The sequence below is a fragment of the Lepisosteus oculatus genome, chromosome 6 (genome assembly GCF_040954835.1).
Source record: "Lepisosteus oculatus isolate fLepOcu1 chromosome 6, fLepOcu1.hap2, whole genome shotgun sequence".
Lineage (NCBI taxonomy): Eukaryota > Metazoa > Chordata > Actinopteri > Semionotiformes > Lepisosteidae > Lepisosteus > Lepisosteus oculatus.
In genome coordinates, this window is record NC_090701.1 from 17436266 (window position 1) to 17454533 (window position 18268).

The following is an 18268-nucleotide window of genomic DNA, read 5'->3' on the forward strand; positions in this document are numbered from 1 at the left end:
TACACTGTCAAGTTCTGACCACAAAAAAAGTGTAAATATTTTAGCACTAGGGACAAAAATTCACAGGTGCCTCACCTCTCTGCTCTCGGTATGGGCAATATCTCTCTGGCGCCGAATCTGTCCGATTGGTTGCAGCCTGAAGCCGAATTGTGCTGCCAATGTAGTGTAGGCCTCAAAGACAATGGATGAGATTTTATAGCCGTGGAGAGTCAGAAAAATTAATATGAATGAAGAGAAGGTCCATTTAGGGGCTATAATCCTAAAATGTTTCACAAAATTAATTAGGAAAACTTGTTTTGTCATAGAAATCTTCCTTTACAACCAAGAAAAAAAATAAAAGGTTAAACCCAATGGGAACCAGTTTTGAGGAATTTTGACGACCGTGAAGAGTTCTTTTCTTCTTTGCAAAAAAAACAACAACTAATCATTCTAGAAATAAATCTCTCCCTCCTCCCAGTGCCTGGGACTTGTTCTGCTGGTTTATCATCGTCGCTCATGGTGTCTGCTGTCTGCTGCCACAGTTCATGGCCCAGCTGAAGCTCATGGACTACAGCCTGCTGGTGGGTATCCACGACGTGGAGAAGGCAGAGCAGGAAGAGATGGAGTGTGAGGAGAACGAGGGGGAGGAGGACGCCGAGAGCGATGGCACACACCCTGTGGGGACCCCCCCGGACAGCCCCAGCAACACCCTGGACAGCTCCAAGCCCATGGGCCCTGGGGAGTTTGACCCCGCCATCGATGTTTACGCCATAAAGAGCCATGAGAGTAAGTTCCGCAGGGACACAACAAACGCTTACATGCCCAGGGGTGTGCGTCTAGTGTCCGGTTTTCGCTAACTGTGCACTGCAGGTCAGCATAGTAATGAACGACAAGGTTTTCTTTGCTCCCAAGCTAAAGCATGTAAATCTAACAGCTATGAAAGGTCCTAGTCCTCCTTTAGTCTGGGGAAATACAGCTGCTAGCAAAATGAAAATGGAAGCCAACATTAACCATTTAAAGTGAACTGTTGAAGCACATTTTTATTGCAAAAAACATGTTCATTTTCTGAATCTGTTCATGAAGTCAGATTTTAAGACTGTTGTTTTTAAACAAAACTGTAGGGAGAAGTCCTGAAAGTTTCTTAACCTTTTTTTCCTACAGCTTTTTCTTTTCTTGAGTAGGGCTGAACGGCCCGTTCTCGTCATGAAATGATCTGATGTTCTTGTTTCCTGCTGAGCTTTTCCGATGTCAGAATGAGCCGCCTTTGTGGGGAAGCATTTGATGGGAACATTTTTTTTTTTAAGTTGGCTTCTCTCTCCCTTTAAGGACCAGAATAAAGAAATATCTCCTCATGCCTCAAAATAGTCAGACACGACTGCTAGATTTTGGCAACCTTGTAATTGTTTTTCTGTGTTTTTGATGAGAATCATTTTTTAAGAACTGTTTTGTCAGAAATGCACTGTCTGAAGTCTGTCAGGCCTGTCTTTCATGTACCTAAACTACCATCCAGAAGTGATGCAAGATATCTGTGGTGTGATATTCTGATTAATGTGTGTTTTATTTCTTCAGGAAATTTACTTTCCCTGTGTCGTGATTAACTGCCTAGATGGTTTATTTTAGTTGCTTTCTCTTGTAAAGTGCTTCATGTGTGTCTATTCTAGCTGCTCCACGGAAAGAAGTTTATTTCATGGCGATAATTGACATTCTCACACATTACGATGCAAAAAAGAAGGCTGCCCATGCTGCCAAAACGGTTAAGCACGGGGTGAGTAACATGATTGTAGTTCTGGTGTCTGGGACTGTATTAGGTGTGTACGAAACTGTAATGGCTGATTCATGATTAATTGCAATTGCAGTCTGATTGCTGACTGTTGCACAGTTGTAACCATGAGCCCCTACTTATAATATAATCCCTTCTGTAATCTGTGATATAGTTGCCTCACTGAGTAATAATTACAGCAACACTATTATTGTGAGGCAGCAAAAGATAAACAGAGCAGGTCACCACTAGTCCAGGTATTTCCGCACCAAATCCCAAACCAGCACCAGGGGGCTTGCAGACAGATGTTTTTTTCACAAGTTGCCATTTATGAATCTGAAGTTTTTGATTTAGATGTACTTTTGGCTAGCGTTGTATGTCATGACGTCTCTGTAATTCAGGACGAATAATTAGAACCAAAAACAAGTGCCCCTTACGGAGTGCACTAAAAAGTGAATTGTTTCACTTCTATTAGTCTGTTCTATTCTAGAATAAAACTAATGAATGCTCTTTGAAATACAGAAAATGTTGAATTTGGGAAAACAATACTGTAACTCACCCTGGATAAGATCATCAGTGATGCTGCTAATAATATTCTCATTAGCTGTGATATAGTGGGCACAAGTGTTTTCCAAAATAAAAAGCAAATGTTGAAAAAAGAATCATTGTTTTTGCAGCGTGAAACGCTTGCCTTAGGGTAAATGGTACAGTTCTGTCATTAGTAGCACCAAGTGACAATAATAAAACCGAAATAAACAATTTTGAAAACTTGGGCGCTAGATCTATCCATTAGCTGGAATAAAAATGACTTTTTCCAGTACACATAACACAAGAGGATCGAAGATATGTCTGTAGTAATTACCAATACAGGATCTTGCTTCAATAAATTTATATTTCTAAAACCTATTGCTGTAGTCCTCAGATAAATGATGAACATTTTGATGTGCACTTCTATGGAGACTGTCAACATATACACAATGATAGTAAACCATTTCCTAAACTAGCTCATACCTAAACAGCCTAACGCAGACTATTTGGAGGGTATTTTACGATGACAGGATTTTTGTGTCATATGACTATTCGGTGGATAAAAATCTCATCCGAAATTACACATCTGGAAATGTATGTAGTAACTTTCACAAGACACTGGAGCAAACTCTACAAAACGAACTTATGGTGTTTATGAAAGGTCTGTTTCTTCAAGTGTTTCGAAGATCAATGAAAAGACGTGCTCTGACAGAATCGCATTGTCAGATGTTTTAAGACTGTTGCGTTTATGTTGACTCATGTTAATTCTTGCAGTTTCATTTTTAAATACACTTTTCAGTTGCATTTCACCATTTTTCAAGCAGAAGTTTTTTAATAGTTTCTGACCATTGTGCCAAGTTAATATTTTTTTGGGGAAAAAAAAGTTGCTTTTCATATCATGATGTGAAATTATAACATGTAACATAATGGATAGCTTTGATGAAAGAAGTAGTATAAAACTGTTTTTTTGTTCTATAAATTAGTGTGAATTTTACCCACACATAATCCCCTAGGACACCTGTGTGAAGATTGTCACGATGCTCTCTGTGAATTTGCACTGAAGTCAAAAGCACGAGTAACCCTCGGTGTGTTTCTCGCAGGCTGGTGCAGAGATCTCGACTGTGAATCCAGAGCAGTATTCCAAGCGGTTCTACGACTTCATCACCAACATCTTGACATAGTCTGCCACCGGGGCGCGGGGCACAGAGGGACAAGTGACAGAGGGGCCCCAGCAGTGTCTGGCGAGGGGCGGGCACACAGCCTGAGTTGGCCTATCACAGAGCAGCTACAGTCGCAGCCACGGCAACCTTTGTCCATCTCTTTTGGGAGGGGGGGGGGAAGGGGCGGGGGGGTGGGGGGGTAAGAGGGTAAGAGGGAGGGCGGGAGGGGAAGGAACCAGAAAAGTGACAAATTGAGGGACCTCAGCTTTCAAACTGCTTCCTGGCGCTCCCCAGCGCACTGTACGACTTGCCCATCGCTGAACTTTTTTTTTTGGAGGAAAGAGGTAATAAGATCAGCTTTTCCAGAAGGCAGCACCTCATCAGTACCAACACTGAAGGGGAAGGGGGGATGGGAGTAGAGAAGAGAGCCGAACGGACGACTTGAAGAAAACAAGGCTCCTAAAGGAAAAAAAGAGGTCAGACAGACAATGACAGAGAAGGAAGAAAATGCATGTTAATCGCTAAGGCAAGAGCTCAGCCTTGGAGGCGCTGGACTGGTTCGCTTGGACTCGAAAGCTACAATGCAGTATTCATGCAGCTCACACTCCTGAACGCCACTCTCCTTTCTCATTTCTCCCTTTGCAACACCTTCCTCCTGGGTTAACGAACAGCAGAGAAAGAGCTCGATATCGAAAACGTTCAGAGCAAATCGATTACCAACACGCGATTTTGACTTCTACACTCCTCTCCGAATATTTCCCACAGAGAAACCCTTCACGTTTCTCCTGTACTTGTTTGCCAAAATGCAGTCCATTTACACCCAAAACTTACCTTGCCCCCACAGATTTTTTTATTTTTTGGAGTAATTGATATGAAAAGGAAAGACTTTTTCTATATATATATCTCAAAGGCCATCACTGCTGAAACCATTTTCTCCTTTGTGCTGTTAATGGCACGCGGTTAGTTTAGCACATTTTATCATTACTAGTTACAAAACGCATTGAAGGAAATTCAGAGAAAAATGCAATGTATTGCAATACACACGAGGGTGTGAAGAAAAACTAATTGGCATGTTTTGCACAAATATAACGCTTACAAGGGAAATGCTGTACCAACTGAATGGGCAGAGCATGGTTTTGGGCAACAGGAGAGAGGAGCGAGAATGTTGTCCTGTTGACTGTGCCTACTTTCACTGTTCTTATTTGAACCCATGCAATAGGCTTAAATTCCTTTTTATAAATATATATCCATATATTTTTACATTAAATTTTTAATAGCAAATATTAATTGCAGGCATTTTAAAGTAAACATTCTCAACTGCAGTAGGTGTTTTGGAACATAGAAGATGTCGCTGTCTGAACAATAAAAAGGATAAAGTACTGTAAATCCAGCACGTTGCGTAGAACTTTGATTTCAGAAATCTGTGTATTGTATACCTACTTTTTACTTTAGATTATAATTTGCTAAGTAATCCTAAGCATGCTTTATATTGTTTTCAATTTACACACTGTGCAAGAGCTGTGCCTTTTAATGCAACTTATTTTTTTATGATTACTCTTGATCTTTTGTTTTACAAAAGTAAAATTTTATTTTGTAAAAACCTGGATTTTAGCGGAAACCCCAGTTTTATATTTATTAGGCATGACTCTATAATTACCGGTAGGACTATGACTTTCTAATTAACCACTTCAAAACAATTATATACACAGGTTGGTTAAGCTGAAGCTCGCATACTGTTTTTCCTTCGAATTCTATGAGCAGTTTAAAAATCCAATCCCTAGCACACAGATACATTTATAAAATAGAATACAGCCAGTCCTCACATTGGGTGGACCTAAAGAAACAAAAATGACAGCATAGAGTTTATTAACCTTTTAATCTTTACAAAAACAAAATGGTGCACCGTAATTTTGTTCCTGTTTTTATTTCACACTTGTAGCTTTGGTGTATGCTGTTTTGAGTTGCCACTGTTATTACATGTTAGAGATTTGATTAATGTAGTAACAATTTCCAAATTCTATTCCTTTTCTCTGTATGAAAAGTAAACAAAGGTGGGAAACAGGAAACTTTGATAGCCCGCTGATACTGTATTTCCATTCTTTCAAAACAATTCTGTATTGGAGTTTATAAAGAAAAAACATTCTTAGGATATCTGCTTTTGAAAGAACAGTCCTTATTCTGAATTGGTTGGAAAACACTCAATGGACAAAACCTGCTTGCTGCAGATCATCGATTGTTTCAGAAGATTTTAGTTTTGTATTGGTCAAGAATCCAGCTACACCCGATGATTGCAACTTAGACAGAAAGTTTTTTTTCAATGCTCTCAAAGGAAGGTTTACTGTTGGTGCGATTAAGGAATGTATGAACTCTGTTTAGAGGTTTGTCCTATGAAAGATTAAACAGCAAGTCTAATTTTAACATTGTAGAAGAGTGTGTTTGGGCTGTGAACTTACTTGTTCAACTTAGTGGCAGCTGCTGTAGTTCTGCTGCCCTTTCAGTCATTAAAATAGACCTGGCTAATGCACATTTAATTTTTATTTGCCAAAGGCAAGCTTGTCCTTGTGGGTATGTTCTACATTAACATTGCTTTGTTACACGTGATGTAGTAATGATAACAGAGTTGCAATGTAAATGTACAGTAACTGTATTTTATGTATTTAAAAAAAACAAAAAAGAACAAATTGATGCTATGTTTTTAACTTATTTTTTTTTTATTCCTAACCATTTTACTTGGTCGTCATTTCAAATTTTCTGTGACTCACTGTGCTAGTGCAAATTTTCATGAAATAAGCCATGTGTACAAGGAACGATGATCAGAAGCAGTACCTGAGTGATCCGTTATAGATGCTTTAAACATCTTGGGAGTGCCCATAGATTATTGTCTGTAATAATCTGTGTAATTCATTATTGTGGAAAAAACCTCTTTAGGGCAAGGCTGCCTACAATGTATGCTGTAGTACTAATAGAATACACTCCATCCATAAGCATTGCTCAATAAAATATTGCACTTTGTCAGCTCAATCTTCTGTATTTTTCACTGTAAAGGTAATTTGAATACTTTTTTAAATCTGCCTGTCTTTTTCTCTCGTACTTGCTGGTATATACTATTTTTAATTCACATTCCTTCATTCTAAGGTTTGAAAAGGACACTTTCAGGGCTCTGCTTTTTGTTTTTAGTTTAGTTCTTTAGGGTGTAGTCTTTCTACGTTTTCTACATCTCTCACAGAATCTGCTTGTTTAAATGCTTGTGAACGCTCCATTGTGTAAAAGCTCCAAACAAAGGACAGAACTACAAAGGACTGGAGGCTGCAAGCTCAGTTCCAGGCTGTGCCACTTATTGGTGCTCAGTTGTCACCAAAATTTATAATTTCGTCTCATCAGATAAAGGTGTTTATTTTGTCATGTATTCAACTTGTACATTTATAGCAAAGGGCCTGATACATTTTTATACATGTTAACTACATATCTAACATTTTGTTTGCCATTTTGCCTATAAGATGTTAATAATGTAAAAATAAATAAGACCTATGTCTTTTTCCATAAGTAGCTCTGACATACTGATGACACAACAATATTGGTCTCTTAAGAAGTATTTTTCTTTCTTGATTTCATTTCTCAATTTCATTTGGCACCTGGCACCTGGCTGATCTTTTCAGTTCCCAGAAGGGTAAGTAAGGCCAGGCCTGTTCTGTGCTGCTACAGGAGTCCTCGAAAGAAACGTCTCAATAAGTGGTGTTAGTGCTCCAGTAGAGTGATCCAAGTTCTTGTCCTGCAGGAGGTGCTGTCCTTTGGATGACATGTTAAGCTGAGATCCTTAAAGAACGCCTGCCACAGTCTGTTCACTTGAGCCTTGTATAATCTGATCTACCTGAACTCCCTCCTTAATTCAACTGGTAAAGCAATTCACTTCTGCTGGCTGCTGGAGCATAATGGTGGCCATCTGTCACCCAGATAGGTGCTGTGCTTCAGCAGTAGAAGTGGGTCCCTTCTGGAATGTGAAGCTCTTTGGTATCCTTGGGATGAGAAATGCTATACAGATGGAAGCAGCTTCTTTTGTTGCTATTGGTGCTTGAAACATCTTAAAGAGAAAACATGACCCCTGTCCACACATCAGACATATTTGAGTGGGTTCTTTACTGTATAGCTATGCAGCAAATTTTCAAAAGGAAAATCCTTGGAAATATATCTCTTTAGAAAAATAGAACAATTTTGAAAACCTAAATGCAAGGCAACCCCTTTAAAACTTTTCTTCTTTTGTAGGACTGTCTGATGCCCGCTTTTATTCCTTTACATCAGTATTCTGAAGTTATTCATATGCAATGGCATCATCTTAAACAGTAAGTGGTGGGTTTCCAAAAAATTACAGCACTTATATGCCCCCAGGTACAGCTACAGCTGTTTAAATAATACTCCACCACACTCCTTGGACAGCTCGCGAAGCTTTGTAGTCCGGTGTTTGTTCTACTTTTTGTTACGCCAAGTATACTCCTGCCAGCTTTCCAAAGCTACAGCCCGGATTGGATCCAAACAGCTTAACCAGCAACTGCTTATTGCAAAGCCCTTGCTTAATGGCAGGACTTCACTGAGTCGATGCAAGAAATCTCTTCAACCGCTGTTTGTAATTCATAACTGGTGGGTGGATCAAAGGTCTGATTTCATCCAGGCCTAATTCTTATTTTCTCTTTCTCGTGCCCAAGAGTTCTCTTGCTAGAATCTCCTGTGTATGTATTACAATTACGGTTGAGAAAGCTGATTCTGTAACTCTGGAAATTACCCTGCATGTCTCTGAAGGCTTTTTGTACATGTTCTCTCATTATGGCCTATAGCCTGGTACAGTGGTGTGTCCTCTCATAAATCCCAGAGGATCACTTACATTAAGAAAGAACAGCCTAAAAGTAGAGCTTTGACTTCTGTAATTCCAACTACACTAGTAGAGAGTTAGTGTGGTGCTTGCTAACTGCTTAGGGATGATGATAATAAAATAGAGCCAAATAATCTGTCATTTTTTAAGATCATTATTTTGATCTTAATTGATATAACAAATGATGTTTTCTCCATTTGTTATATCAATGACATCTCCCCGGGCTGTTAAATAGCTAAAGCAGTAGGATTTAAAACATGCTTCTCCTATATAATTAAACTTTAAAATGGTAGCAACATGTAGCCCACAAAAACAGTTTGTAAATGTGAATTTTGCACAAAAAGACAAATAAGGAAGTGCAAATGTGACACTTCTACAGTATAATTATACTAATAACTATTATTATTTATATACTCTGTGTACACACTAAACACAGAGGAGTGAGTATCGTCAGTGAAATTATTTTTCAAAATAGATCATTCAAATTATTTAAAATGTATATCACAATGGCGTTGGGGATTACAAAGCACAACATACAGTTGCATACATACTGTAGATGGCATGATATACATATATTTTCAACAGGTCACGTGCAGCTTTGAACTTTCTTATAAGAATAATGGTTGTAAAATAGGCTAAAAGTCCAGTGTAGAGCCACAAGACTGTCTATGATGCCTGAAGCACATAGCCAAACTAGCAAACTAGCATTTGCTTTAAACAATTTATGAAGGTAAAAATCTGCTGGTCTCTTCCAGGCTTCTAGACTGAACAACCCGTAGGGCCCCACTCACTGCTTCGGTCTGCTCCAAAACTGAGGCCAGCAGAGGCACTGAACCATCACTCACCTGGAGACTGGTGGGCTGATCACGATCACCTGCCTGTGGTTGGCTTAAAAGCAGAGACGAGCTGAAGACATTTGTAGGAGGCACATCTCAAAGCAGTTGCTGCTAAAGTGTTTTACAAAGCAATTCATTTCTCCCCCTCACTCTCAGCCAGTAATTGTTGATCATTTTACTTTCAGGTCTGAAATGCACACACGGACCTCGTGGGGGTATCAGACAGAAGGAGTATATCCACTAGGAGGCCCACATACTGCAGATGGATACAGAGGTCCCCAGTCTGCATTAATGTAACATTAATGTAACTTTTCTGTCCCTTTTCTGTATTTTACTACTGTATTTCATAGCACAAGCCTCTCTTTGAACAGGAAACTTTCTAGAGAGTATTTGTCTCACCTTTGACCCGGGGCATCCAGCCAGGCTGCTAGGAGCCCCTGAGGTTCGCTGGATGATTCTTCATTATGGCAGGGTGATAGGTCAGCGCCAGATCCCCCATCAGCCCCGGCTTTTTCCTTCTCATTGTCCTGTCCGGGGCGGCCATTCATATTCTAGCCACTGGCCCCGACGAGGGTCCTGACCTGCTCTCGCCGCGCTCATCCGAAAGCACTTCAACAGAGTTCAGATCAGCGGGACCCAAAGATCAACTTTACTTCCTTATCTGTTTCCTTATAGTCAGGCGGCGCATGCAGGATTATTGCCATGTTCAGTCACACTCATTACCAAATCATTGCCTTCCTGGGATAGGACATTGGAGAATGGGATGACCTTTAATGTGACTCGTGTTTGCCACAACACCAAAAGCTTATTTTAATGATCTCTATAGTTTACTGCAGGCAACATGGCAACAATAACACTGTAAATTTGTAACAGTTTAATATAATTTAATTTGGCAATCTCAGGCAGTAACCCGAGAATCCTAAACACCCTGTCTCACTACCTAAACCTTGGTAAACTAATCAGATTTTGAAACCAGTGTACTGGTTCCATCAATACTCTGCCCACCATACCCAATATCCTGGGACGAGCCTGACTAGAGTGTAAAAAAAGTGGGTTGTGTCTTCTTATGTCACTTCCGTTTTAGGTTCATGCTGAGCTCAGCTTATTATTAAGACCTGAAAGTTCTGGGTATTTTCAATGGATATCAGTTCACTATAAACAGTTTTTGTACCCATATAAAAATGTGTTTATTTTGACATGCAATCATCATGCAATTTAACTAAGAAATGCATAGTAGGTATGCAAGCTGAAATTGAATACCTGAAAACCCAGATCTTTTTTTAAGATAGGATGCATCACATAAAAAGGCGAGTGGCAATATGTTGCTCATTTCCAACTTCAGACAACTTGTTTGGGATGAAAGCAAGCAGTTCCATGACATCCATCAACCACTTTCTAATTACTAACATCTGCTGGTTCAAGAATAACTGCTGTGCTTGAAATCGACTGTGGACATTCTGAATCAACTGCAGGTTTTGAGTGTAATCAGTAGAGAAGTTAAGATTAATTAGAATGGCTAGGTTCCAGAGGACTGGCCATTTGTTTTTAAAGGGAAGGAATACTGTGATTTTTTTTAATTAACACTTTACACCTCATCTTCTAAGTAGACGTTTTATGGCTGTATATTTAAGATGATTCTTTTTCCTTTGATTCATTTTCTGTTCTTCCCAGACTATAGCAATATGCAAGTTATTTGTTGCTCAGTTCCAAAAAATCTGCTATTCTGACATGCATTGCTTCAAGGAAAAAACAATGTTCTCTCTCATTGAACGATTTATGTGCTTAATTATTACTGGATGATAACCAAATGTACTGTTATTCATGTTGGTTTTTTAAAAAAAACATATACATATTAACGAACTACTTATAAAGCTTAAGGCGATTTATGAAATTCAGAAAAATGTCTGTAAAGCTAAGGTGAATGTTTTGAAACACCTGAAAAAAATGTTGGTACGTTTAAGTTTAAGCTTCACTAACGTGAAATTACTTTTCTATTAAATTCTCTCGAAAATGAATTTACCAGTTTTACTAAATCCGTGTCTGGTGTTGCTCTTGGGGTTGTATCTAAAAACCTGGTTACTAAAGCTTGTGTACTTTGTACCTCGTGTAATATGGCTGCGAGCTTGGCGATACGCTGCATAGAGGTGAATGTTCAATAGCAACAATTACAGGGAGGAAAGAAATGAATCCGGGTAACGTGCCTAGTGGCGCACAGCAGATATTTACTCCAAAAACTTTCAGTTTAAAGCGAAATTGTGCAAACCAAAAAGCAATGTGTAATAATGTTGTCACCCAGTTGGAGAGCTGTAGGTAAATTGCGATAATATACTGGGGAACTCGGTTTCCCTTCTCTATATTTACTTAGAAAGCTCTCTATGGGACTCAACAAGCAATAATAATTCCTTACACTTGTAGAGCGCTTTTCGGGACACTCCACTCGAAGCACTTTATACTAATACTCCTTAATGCCCAATACTTCAAAGATAGAGAATGACTATGGCAATACTGGAACATTTCTTTTTCTAGTATAATATGATTTGGCAACAATGAAGCAACCAGTAATTTGGCTTTTGTCTGCAGAAAGGAGAAACTTTTACCATTTTAATTAGCTTATTTTTTAGAAAGACGGGGAGTCGTAGGAAGGAGAGACCGAAACACACAAGGAAACAGAAACCATTCTAAATCGGAAGTGTAAAAGTTGTATTCGTTTTTTAACTGACCACTCTTTCAAACCAATCTCGTTACCCACTCGTTGCAATGCTTCGAACTTGCTTTCACTTTTTACACGGGTTCTTCCGTTCTCATGGGACTGTCAAACGTTTTTAATAAAAACGGAAAGTTGGATTCCATTTTCGCCCATTAATTCCAGGACATCACTGAGTCGGAATAGGGTTTTAAAGTTGCCACTGCTTTTAAAATTGAAAATGAACCACAAACTGAGCAGTATGCCTGTGATTAATTAGGTCATAGTGGCATAAAAAAAAGTTCAGAACATGCATTTTCAATGGTCTTGTTTTTTTTTCTTTGTATAGAATATTATTCTACATCTCGCTCTTTATCTTTTATTATTTCGCATAGTCCCAATTTTTCGCACTTCCCCCTAATAAATAATATTGATAAAAAATCCATGTTTCTATTCAAGCCACAAGAATGGCATCAGCAATGCTTGATCTTGGTAAACCTGTAAAAATTACCGATGTATTAATCACAAGACAAATGGCACCAGTAAAATGTAAGTACAAAAACTATGAACGTTTTCGCAGCGCGTTTTTTATCATTCATCCAATTATTTTGACACCTCCCTTGTGTTAATACGGCGATCGTATCAGCTTATCACATCCAACACAAGATCAAGTAATTGTATTGTTAAACATTCACATTACTAAAAACGTATGTTTAATACAAATTGCAAAGAGAAGAACGGACTATTAAAGATCTGTACCTACACAGATTTTTTTTCTAATTTCGGTTTCCTTCACCTTAACCTGCTGCTCAGATGTGCACAAGATAAATAAAGGGTTAACCCCTTAACCTGAAAAAAAGTAAAATGCATCATTCAAACTTTTTGAGTATCCCACCATGCATTTAACACGACATGAATTAAATTTTCAGTTTGGTCCATTCTTGTGGTTGATATCACAATGCAAAAGCCTGATGCTATTCTCCTGCATGCATTGCAAGGCGAAGCGAAAGACGTGCACGATTTTGTGCGATGCACATGGAAAGAGTGAAGGAGGGGCGTCTGTCACTTCTCTCTGATATTTGAATTAAGTCAGTTTTTTTGTGTGTCTTGACTATTATGCCTTTGGCTATGAAATCGTGTTTGCCTGTTCCCTGCCTGTAAAGGTCTCAGTACGTGTGAATAAAAGCCTTTTGTGTTTTTCCTTCTCTCTCATTTCCATCTCTCAAACTCACATGACGGGTCATTTATCTTGGCCCCACATAAAAACCAGTATTTACTTTTCGTTTCCTTTAAAAAATGGCACAATAAGTACACTCGTTTTTTAAGGGAAGGGTGGATTCCGAGTCATCCAAATTTATGCCCATATATTCGAAATACACTTTCGCTTAGCGTACGCTGGCTAACGATACCATTGATAGCCATTTCCTCTATTCCCTTGGTAATTCCATTATGGGACCTGGTCTATGCAAATCCCTTGCCCAAGTCTTTATTACTTGCGCACTCGACAGGCACAAGCGCCTCTGAAGCCGATTTTCATAAGCAGGATATTGAGAAATATTCAGCTTCTTCAAATTAATATCAAAATAGGTAGCAAAACCTTACTTTTTGGCATTGCATCCTTTCAGAAATCTGCACTAAATTAATTAAATATGCATATACAGAAAGAGAAAGACTAAGGGAAATCCTGGTTTTTGTGCTTTTCTGCCGCAGCCTGGATTTGCGGAGCCAAACACACACACAGGCTCAGTATTTGAGAGCGAGATCACGTTTGTTCCAGCATGACGTAATATGCGAAGACTCCACTGGGACTTGGGCCAGCCGTTACTATGGCAACATTTACACTATCCTGGCTGAGACGTGCGAGCGACTGTAGTTAAGCAATGATGCCGTACTCTCCTGAGACATTATTCAGTAAAGATCATTACTTGAATAGAATAGCGTTAAACAATGCAGTTATTGTGTGCAGATTTTATAGTTATTGTACTAGCTTGCAGTACTCCAGCTTAAAATGGTACAGTGCATTAAACAGAAAACATTCTGACAAGAAACTCGTCATTAACAAAGCAGCTCCTAATTAATACAGGACGAGACATATTCGATATGATGACACGAGATTATTTGCAACACTAGCATCCTCCTTTTTATGACAGCGAGTCTCAAAAAATCATTTAACCTTAGGATTGTGTGTGATGCCTCTTGTTTGATTGGGGATCTAGTTTGTATTTATTAAACTTCTACATCTGCGTTTAGGCATTAAAATATACACGTTGCATTCGTAAACGCCGACATAGAAAATTATTCGCAATACAGTATTACTTTAAAATATGTAATTCCAGATATAGGCCCAATGTTTGTTTGTTTAACCTTTGTAAAGGTTAAAATAGAGCCTTACGAAAACGACTACTGCTTTCTGGCTAATTGTGCTGCAAATACAGTAGAACATGTTTTCAATTGACTTAGATATGACTTATTTCGTTTATGTTGGATATGTAATTCTTAGTGGTCTGTGATTAGAATTCAAAATGTATTCAGTTTTGATCCACAAACTGATGTATACCAGCCTTCGAAAATATTTAAACGGGCGATAGTACATGTATTACATAAAAATAACAAAACAATTGCATTCTATATTTCTCTAAAAATCCAGAAATTAGTCTATTCCCTTTCAAAATATGGACAGGAACAGTTCAGCAACATGAAATGCGTTTGCTGAACATCATAGCGCTGGCCGACTAAAATTATTATTTTATGTGTTGTATCTCTGCAAAAAACACTATTATAATAAAGAATAACAATTATTGTTTTATACAAAAAACGTAAAATAATACACAGCAAATATCTGTTAATTGTAATTGTTTATTCTTCATATAACTGGTTTAAACTTGTAACTGATATCTGTTTGCAGATGTTCGCAGTGTAAAATAATTTTAACTCATTACCCGCTAATGATATGATTATTGTATTATGCACGTTGTAATTTCATTTTAAAATTAATGATGTTTAGATTAATAGTTTAATGATCACTATCCAATTGCGAAAATTTAATTTGATATATTTTTTCAAATGTTCCATTGAACTTTATTTACTGGTTTAATTATTTTTCACTTTGTTGTACTCGCTAAGAGGTGTATCATATTTTTGCTTCAGTGTATAATTTGATTATTATGACTGCATTTTTGTTCACTTTGCTAAGAGTTAGTTCTGAATTATCCCTACTAAGCACAGGGTTTCAGTAAATATTTGTAGTTTAGAATACAGTTATTATAAATTTAAGTCATTTTGTGTAAAAGGTTGAGAGCAATATAGCTATTTGAAACCATCTAACTTCAAAGTCAGCCTTCATTTTAAAGACCCCACCTCAGGAATAGGTAAAACCGGTGGAAATGCTAAACGTTTTTAAAAGCTAATAAAATATATTCCATTTTATATAACAATATTTTTTCAGGTCAACATGGAAAAATTTTTTGCTTCTCTACTTTGCATTAATTGTGGTCGTGTTCTAAAATTGCTTTATCCTGAAATACTGTTTTTTTTATTGAACTTGGCGAACTTAATTTAGCTAATTAATTGAAGCCAGAATTCCGCGTCATAATTCCGCGGGAATGGACAAATAGCTGCAGTTTGTGACATTCTCTCTTTTAAAAGAGCTTCCACACGAACACATAGTTCGTTTAATTCGTTAAAAAAAAAACAAAAGACCATTGCTACAGAGCTAATTAAAGAAACACATAAAATTAAATGTAATTTCATTCAATGAATGAACAAATAAAATGCACTATGATGAAGGTGTTTTTAAAAGTAACTTATTTCGGAAAAGAATTACTTCACCGAAGAAATTGCAGAGGGGCCTCTTCACAGCAGCTGGTTGTTCTACCGGCGTTTAAAAGGCACATATTTTTTGTATCGATTAAAAATGTTTGCCAATTGAACTAATCATTCCAAGTCTGTTTTAAAATAATGTTTAATTATTATTGTTCGCTATACACGACAGCGTGAGTAGAGCAGACAGTCTGTGCGTGCGACACATCTCTCTTGAGGAATTTTCCAAAATACTTCAAAACGCCAGAAGAGGGCAGCAGAGAACATCTTGTTTACGGGAATGTTGACAATTATTTTAACATTGCCAGAGAAACAAAAGCAACGGAAGGGCAACCAGAATAAGCATGTGTACGGTGCGACGCCTTATATAAAGATCTTTACCAGTACACGTTTTTAATTACTATGTATTTGTCATTTCTTGATCGTCATAGCAATACAATCATTCGTAAAAAATGGGATTTTTGATTTTTAATACGGACCCTTCCATGTAAACAATTCACGCTAAAGACAACAAAGCTAGTTTTAGAAAATGGCACAATTGCACGAAAGGCTCCATGTTTTGGAAATATCGTATCCTTTCAATTGAAGAGAAGGGGGGTGGAACACAGTATGCACACAAAAAGACAGCGACATACTAGAAGACGGCCTGTTATTAACTGCCGGTTGTTTACGTTCTGTATCATCCCATTATAAAGCAGGTGACTTAAAACCACAAAACCATCTTCAACCAACGATATCTGATTATAGAGAATATCTTCTTTTCAACTCTTCGATTATTGTATAGCATTGCGTATAAAGCACACCTAAAGGGTATCATGTTTTACAGGAGCGGTTGCAATTAAAATAAAAAACCTATGTATGACGCAGAATTTCCTGTACTAGCATTCGGGTCTTGTTATGCATAAACCAAGGAAGCGTTGCACACACTAAAAAAAAAGCGACCGTCAGCCTTCTGCCAGTTCAGACACCAGCATAGAGACGATGCAAATCTAATCTGCCGTGCTGCATCTTATTATCGAAAAATGAGTAACAGAAATCCATGATCTTAAATAAAAATCTTGTTGGTCATAATGACGTACATCTTCTTCCAGTCATGAAGTGATCCGCCCTTTCACTATTACACCAAACTGCCATGTAAATGAATATTTCTTTCATTGCTCTCATTTCTTCGGACGCGTCAGTAGATTCTAACACCTTAGCCCTACAAGGAAATTGAGACCAAAAAAAACACGAACGGTACAATCAAGAGCCTTTTTTTATCGTAAATCTACGATGAATCTGTCTTTTTGTATGCTTTCCTTTAAAAAAGGTTTATGATAATGAATGCATTTGCGTGCCTCCGATATATAGTTGTTCATCTCAAACGTCGATTCGTCCCTTTCAAATTGATCAGGAGGCCTAAAAAAAACTGATGGTCCGTCAAGGCTGCAGAGAGACAAGGCTGCTAAGAGAAACAAGTCTTTTAACGATCGCGTTAAAAAAGACCACAAAATATTACGAAGTACTCACACTTCACAAGCGATGCTACGCCTATATTAATATACAAAGACATAAAACCAAGAGCATTAATAGAAATGTGATAAAAAATAGGAAAATTATTATTGTTTAAATGAGGATTTGTTAAATTGTTTTTTTTAAGTGGTCCTAACAGAAAGCTCTTTGATGCTTTCCAGACACGATCCGTTTTTTGCCGTACACTGACAGTCGATAATGCTTGATGAAATGGGTTTTCTGAATCATGGTTTGCCGGAGTAACAAAAGGTAATTAGCGCTCTTGTGCAAAGCCTCATTTCTGGACAATTAAAATGATTAACAAGTGATTTAAATACACGCTTCCTTCAGTCAGTCTATGAAAAGCCAACCAACCAGTATTGACCAGATCATATGAAATGCAGTCAAAGAATAATTAAGTGTGTAATTATGTTTATATTTGAAATATATATATCAGAATTAAGCACACAATTTTATGGTGTTTAAATGCAGTTTAACAAAATAAAAGAATGTGCTCTCATACTAGACCATAATATAACATTACAAGGTCAAGCTGAAAGAGCTATTGAGATAGATTTAAGATTGTCAAGGCTATTTTATGTGGTGGACATATACTAGACACAATGTGCTTTCATATTGATGTGTTGGTCAGTCCAGGGACCTGATTTTCCATCTCAGTGAAATGTTATAGGGTACGCCTGTCAAAACAAGGGCTACTACAGTAGCATGGCTTTGTTCTGAGTGATGATGAGTACTCAATACATTTGAAAACATGGCCCATTACATTGATGCCTGTGTCATACAGTGTACGACAACCTCTGATTACTAATAAGGAATTGGCAGTGGTAGATGGGGTAAGGGGGTGTGGGGGGTTATTTTGCTGGAAAAAGGTTGCCAGCAAAATATGTGAGAAAGTTAATACATTTTCCTCCAGATCCATGATTTATGCTGATTCCTCCATTTTTAATATTTCAATAACAGGGTCCCGTAAGTTTAGCATATATATCTACACACCAGATATTAACATTCATCTTTCTGAGGGCAACGAAGCTCTGCCAATACATCTTGTCAAGATAAAGTGGAGGACATAACAAACTGCAATTTCATTTTCTAAAGGGGATCGTACTGAAAGTAAAGGAGGCCGATTTTGGA

General features: G+C 37.8%; 1 protein-coding gene across 4 annotated transcripts in view; it reads left to right on the forward strand.

The window, feature by feature from the left end:
* The window catches only part of pip4k2aa (phosphatidylinositol-5-phosphate 4-kinase, type II, alpha a), a 93937-nt gene extending 90328 nt beyond the window's left edge, over positions 1 to 3609 (forward strand). For 3 of the 4 annotated variants that reach the window (XM_015354601.2, XM_015354602.2, XM_015354600.2), the window contains exons 9-11: positions 522 to 765; positions 1641 to 1744; positions 3367 to 3609. In XM_015354601.2, coding sequence (XP_015210087.1) covers positions 522 to 765; positions 1641 to 1744; positions 3367 to 3447 — 429 coding nt within the window. In that variant the 3' untranslated portion in view covers positions 3448 to 3609. The remainder of the gene's footprint in view (positions 1 to 521; positions 766 to 1640; positions 1745 to 3366) is intronic. The other variant, XM_006634386.3, reaches the window with a different exon arrangement.
* Positions 3610 to 18268: the final 14659 nt, after the last annotated feature.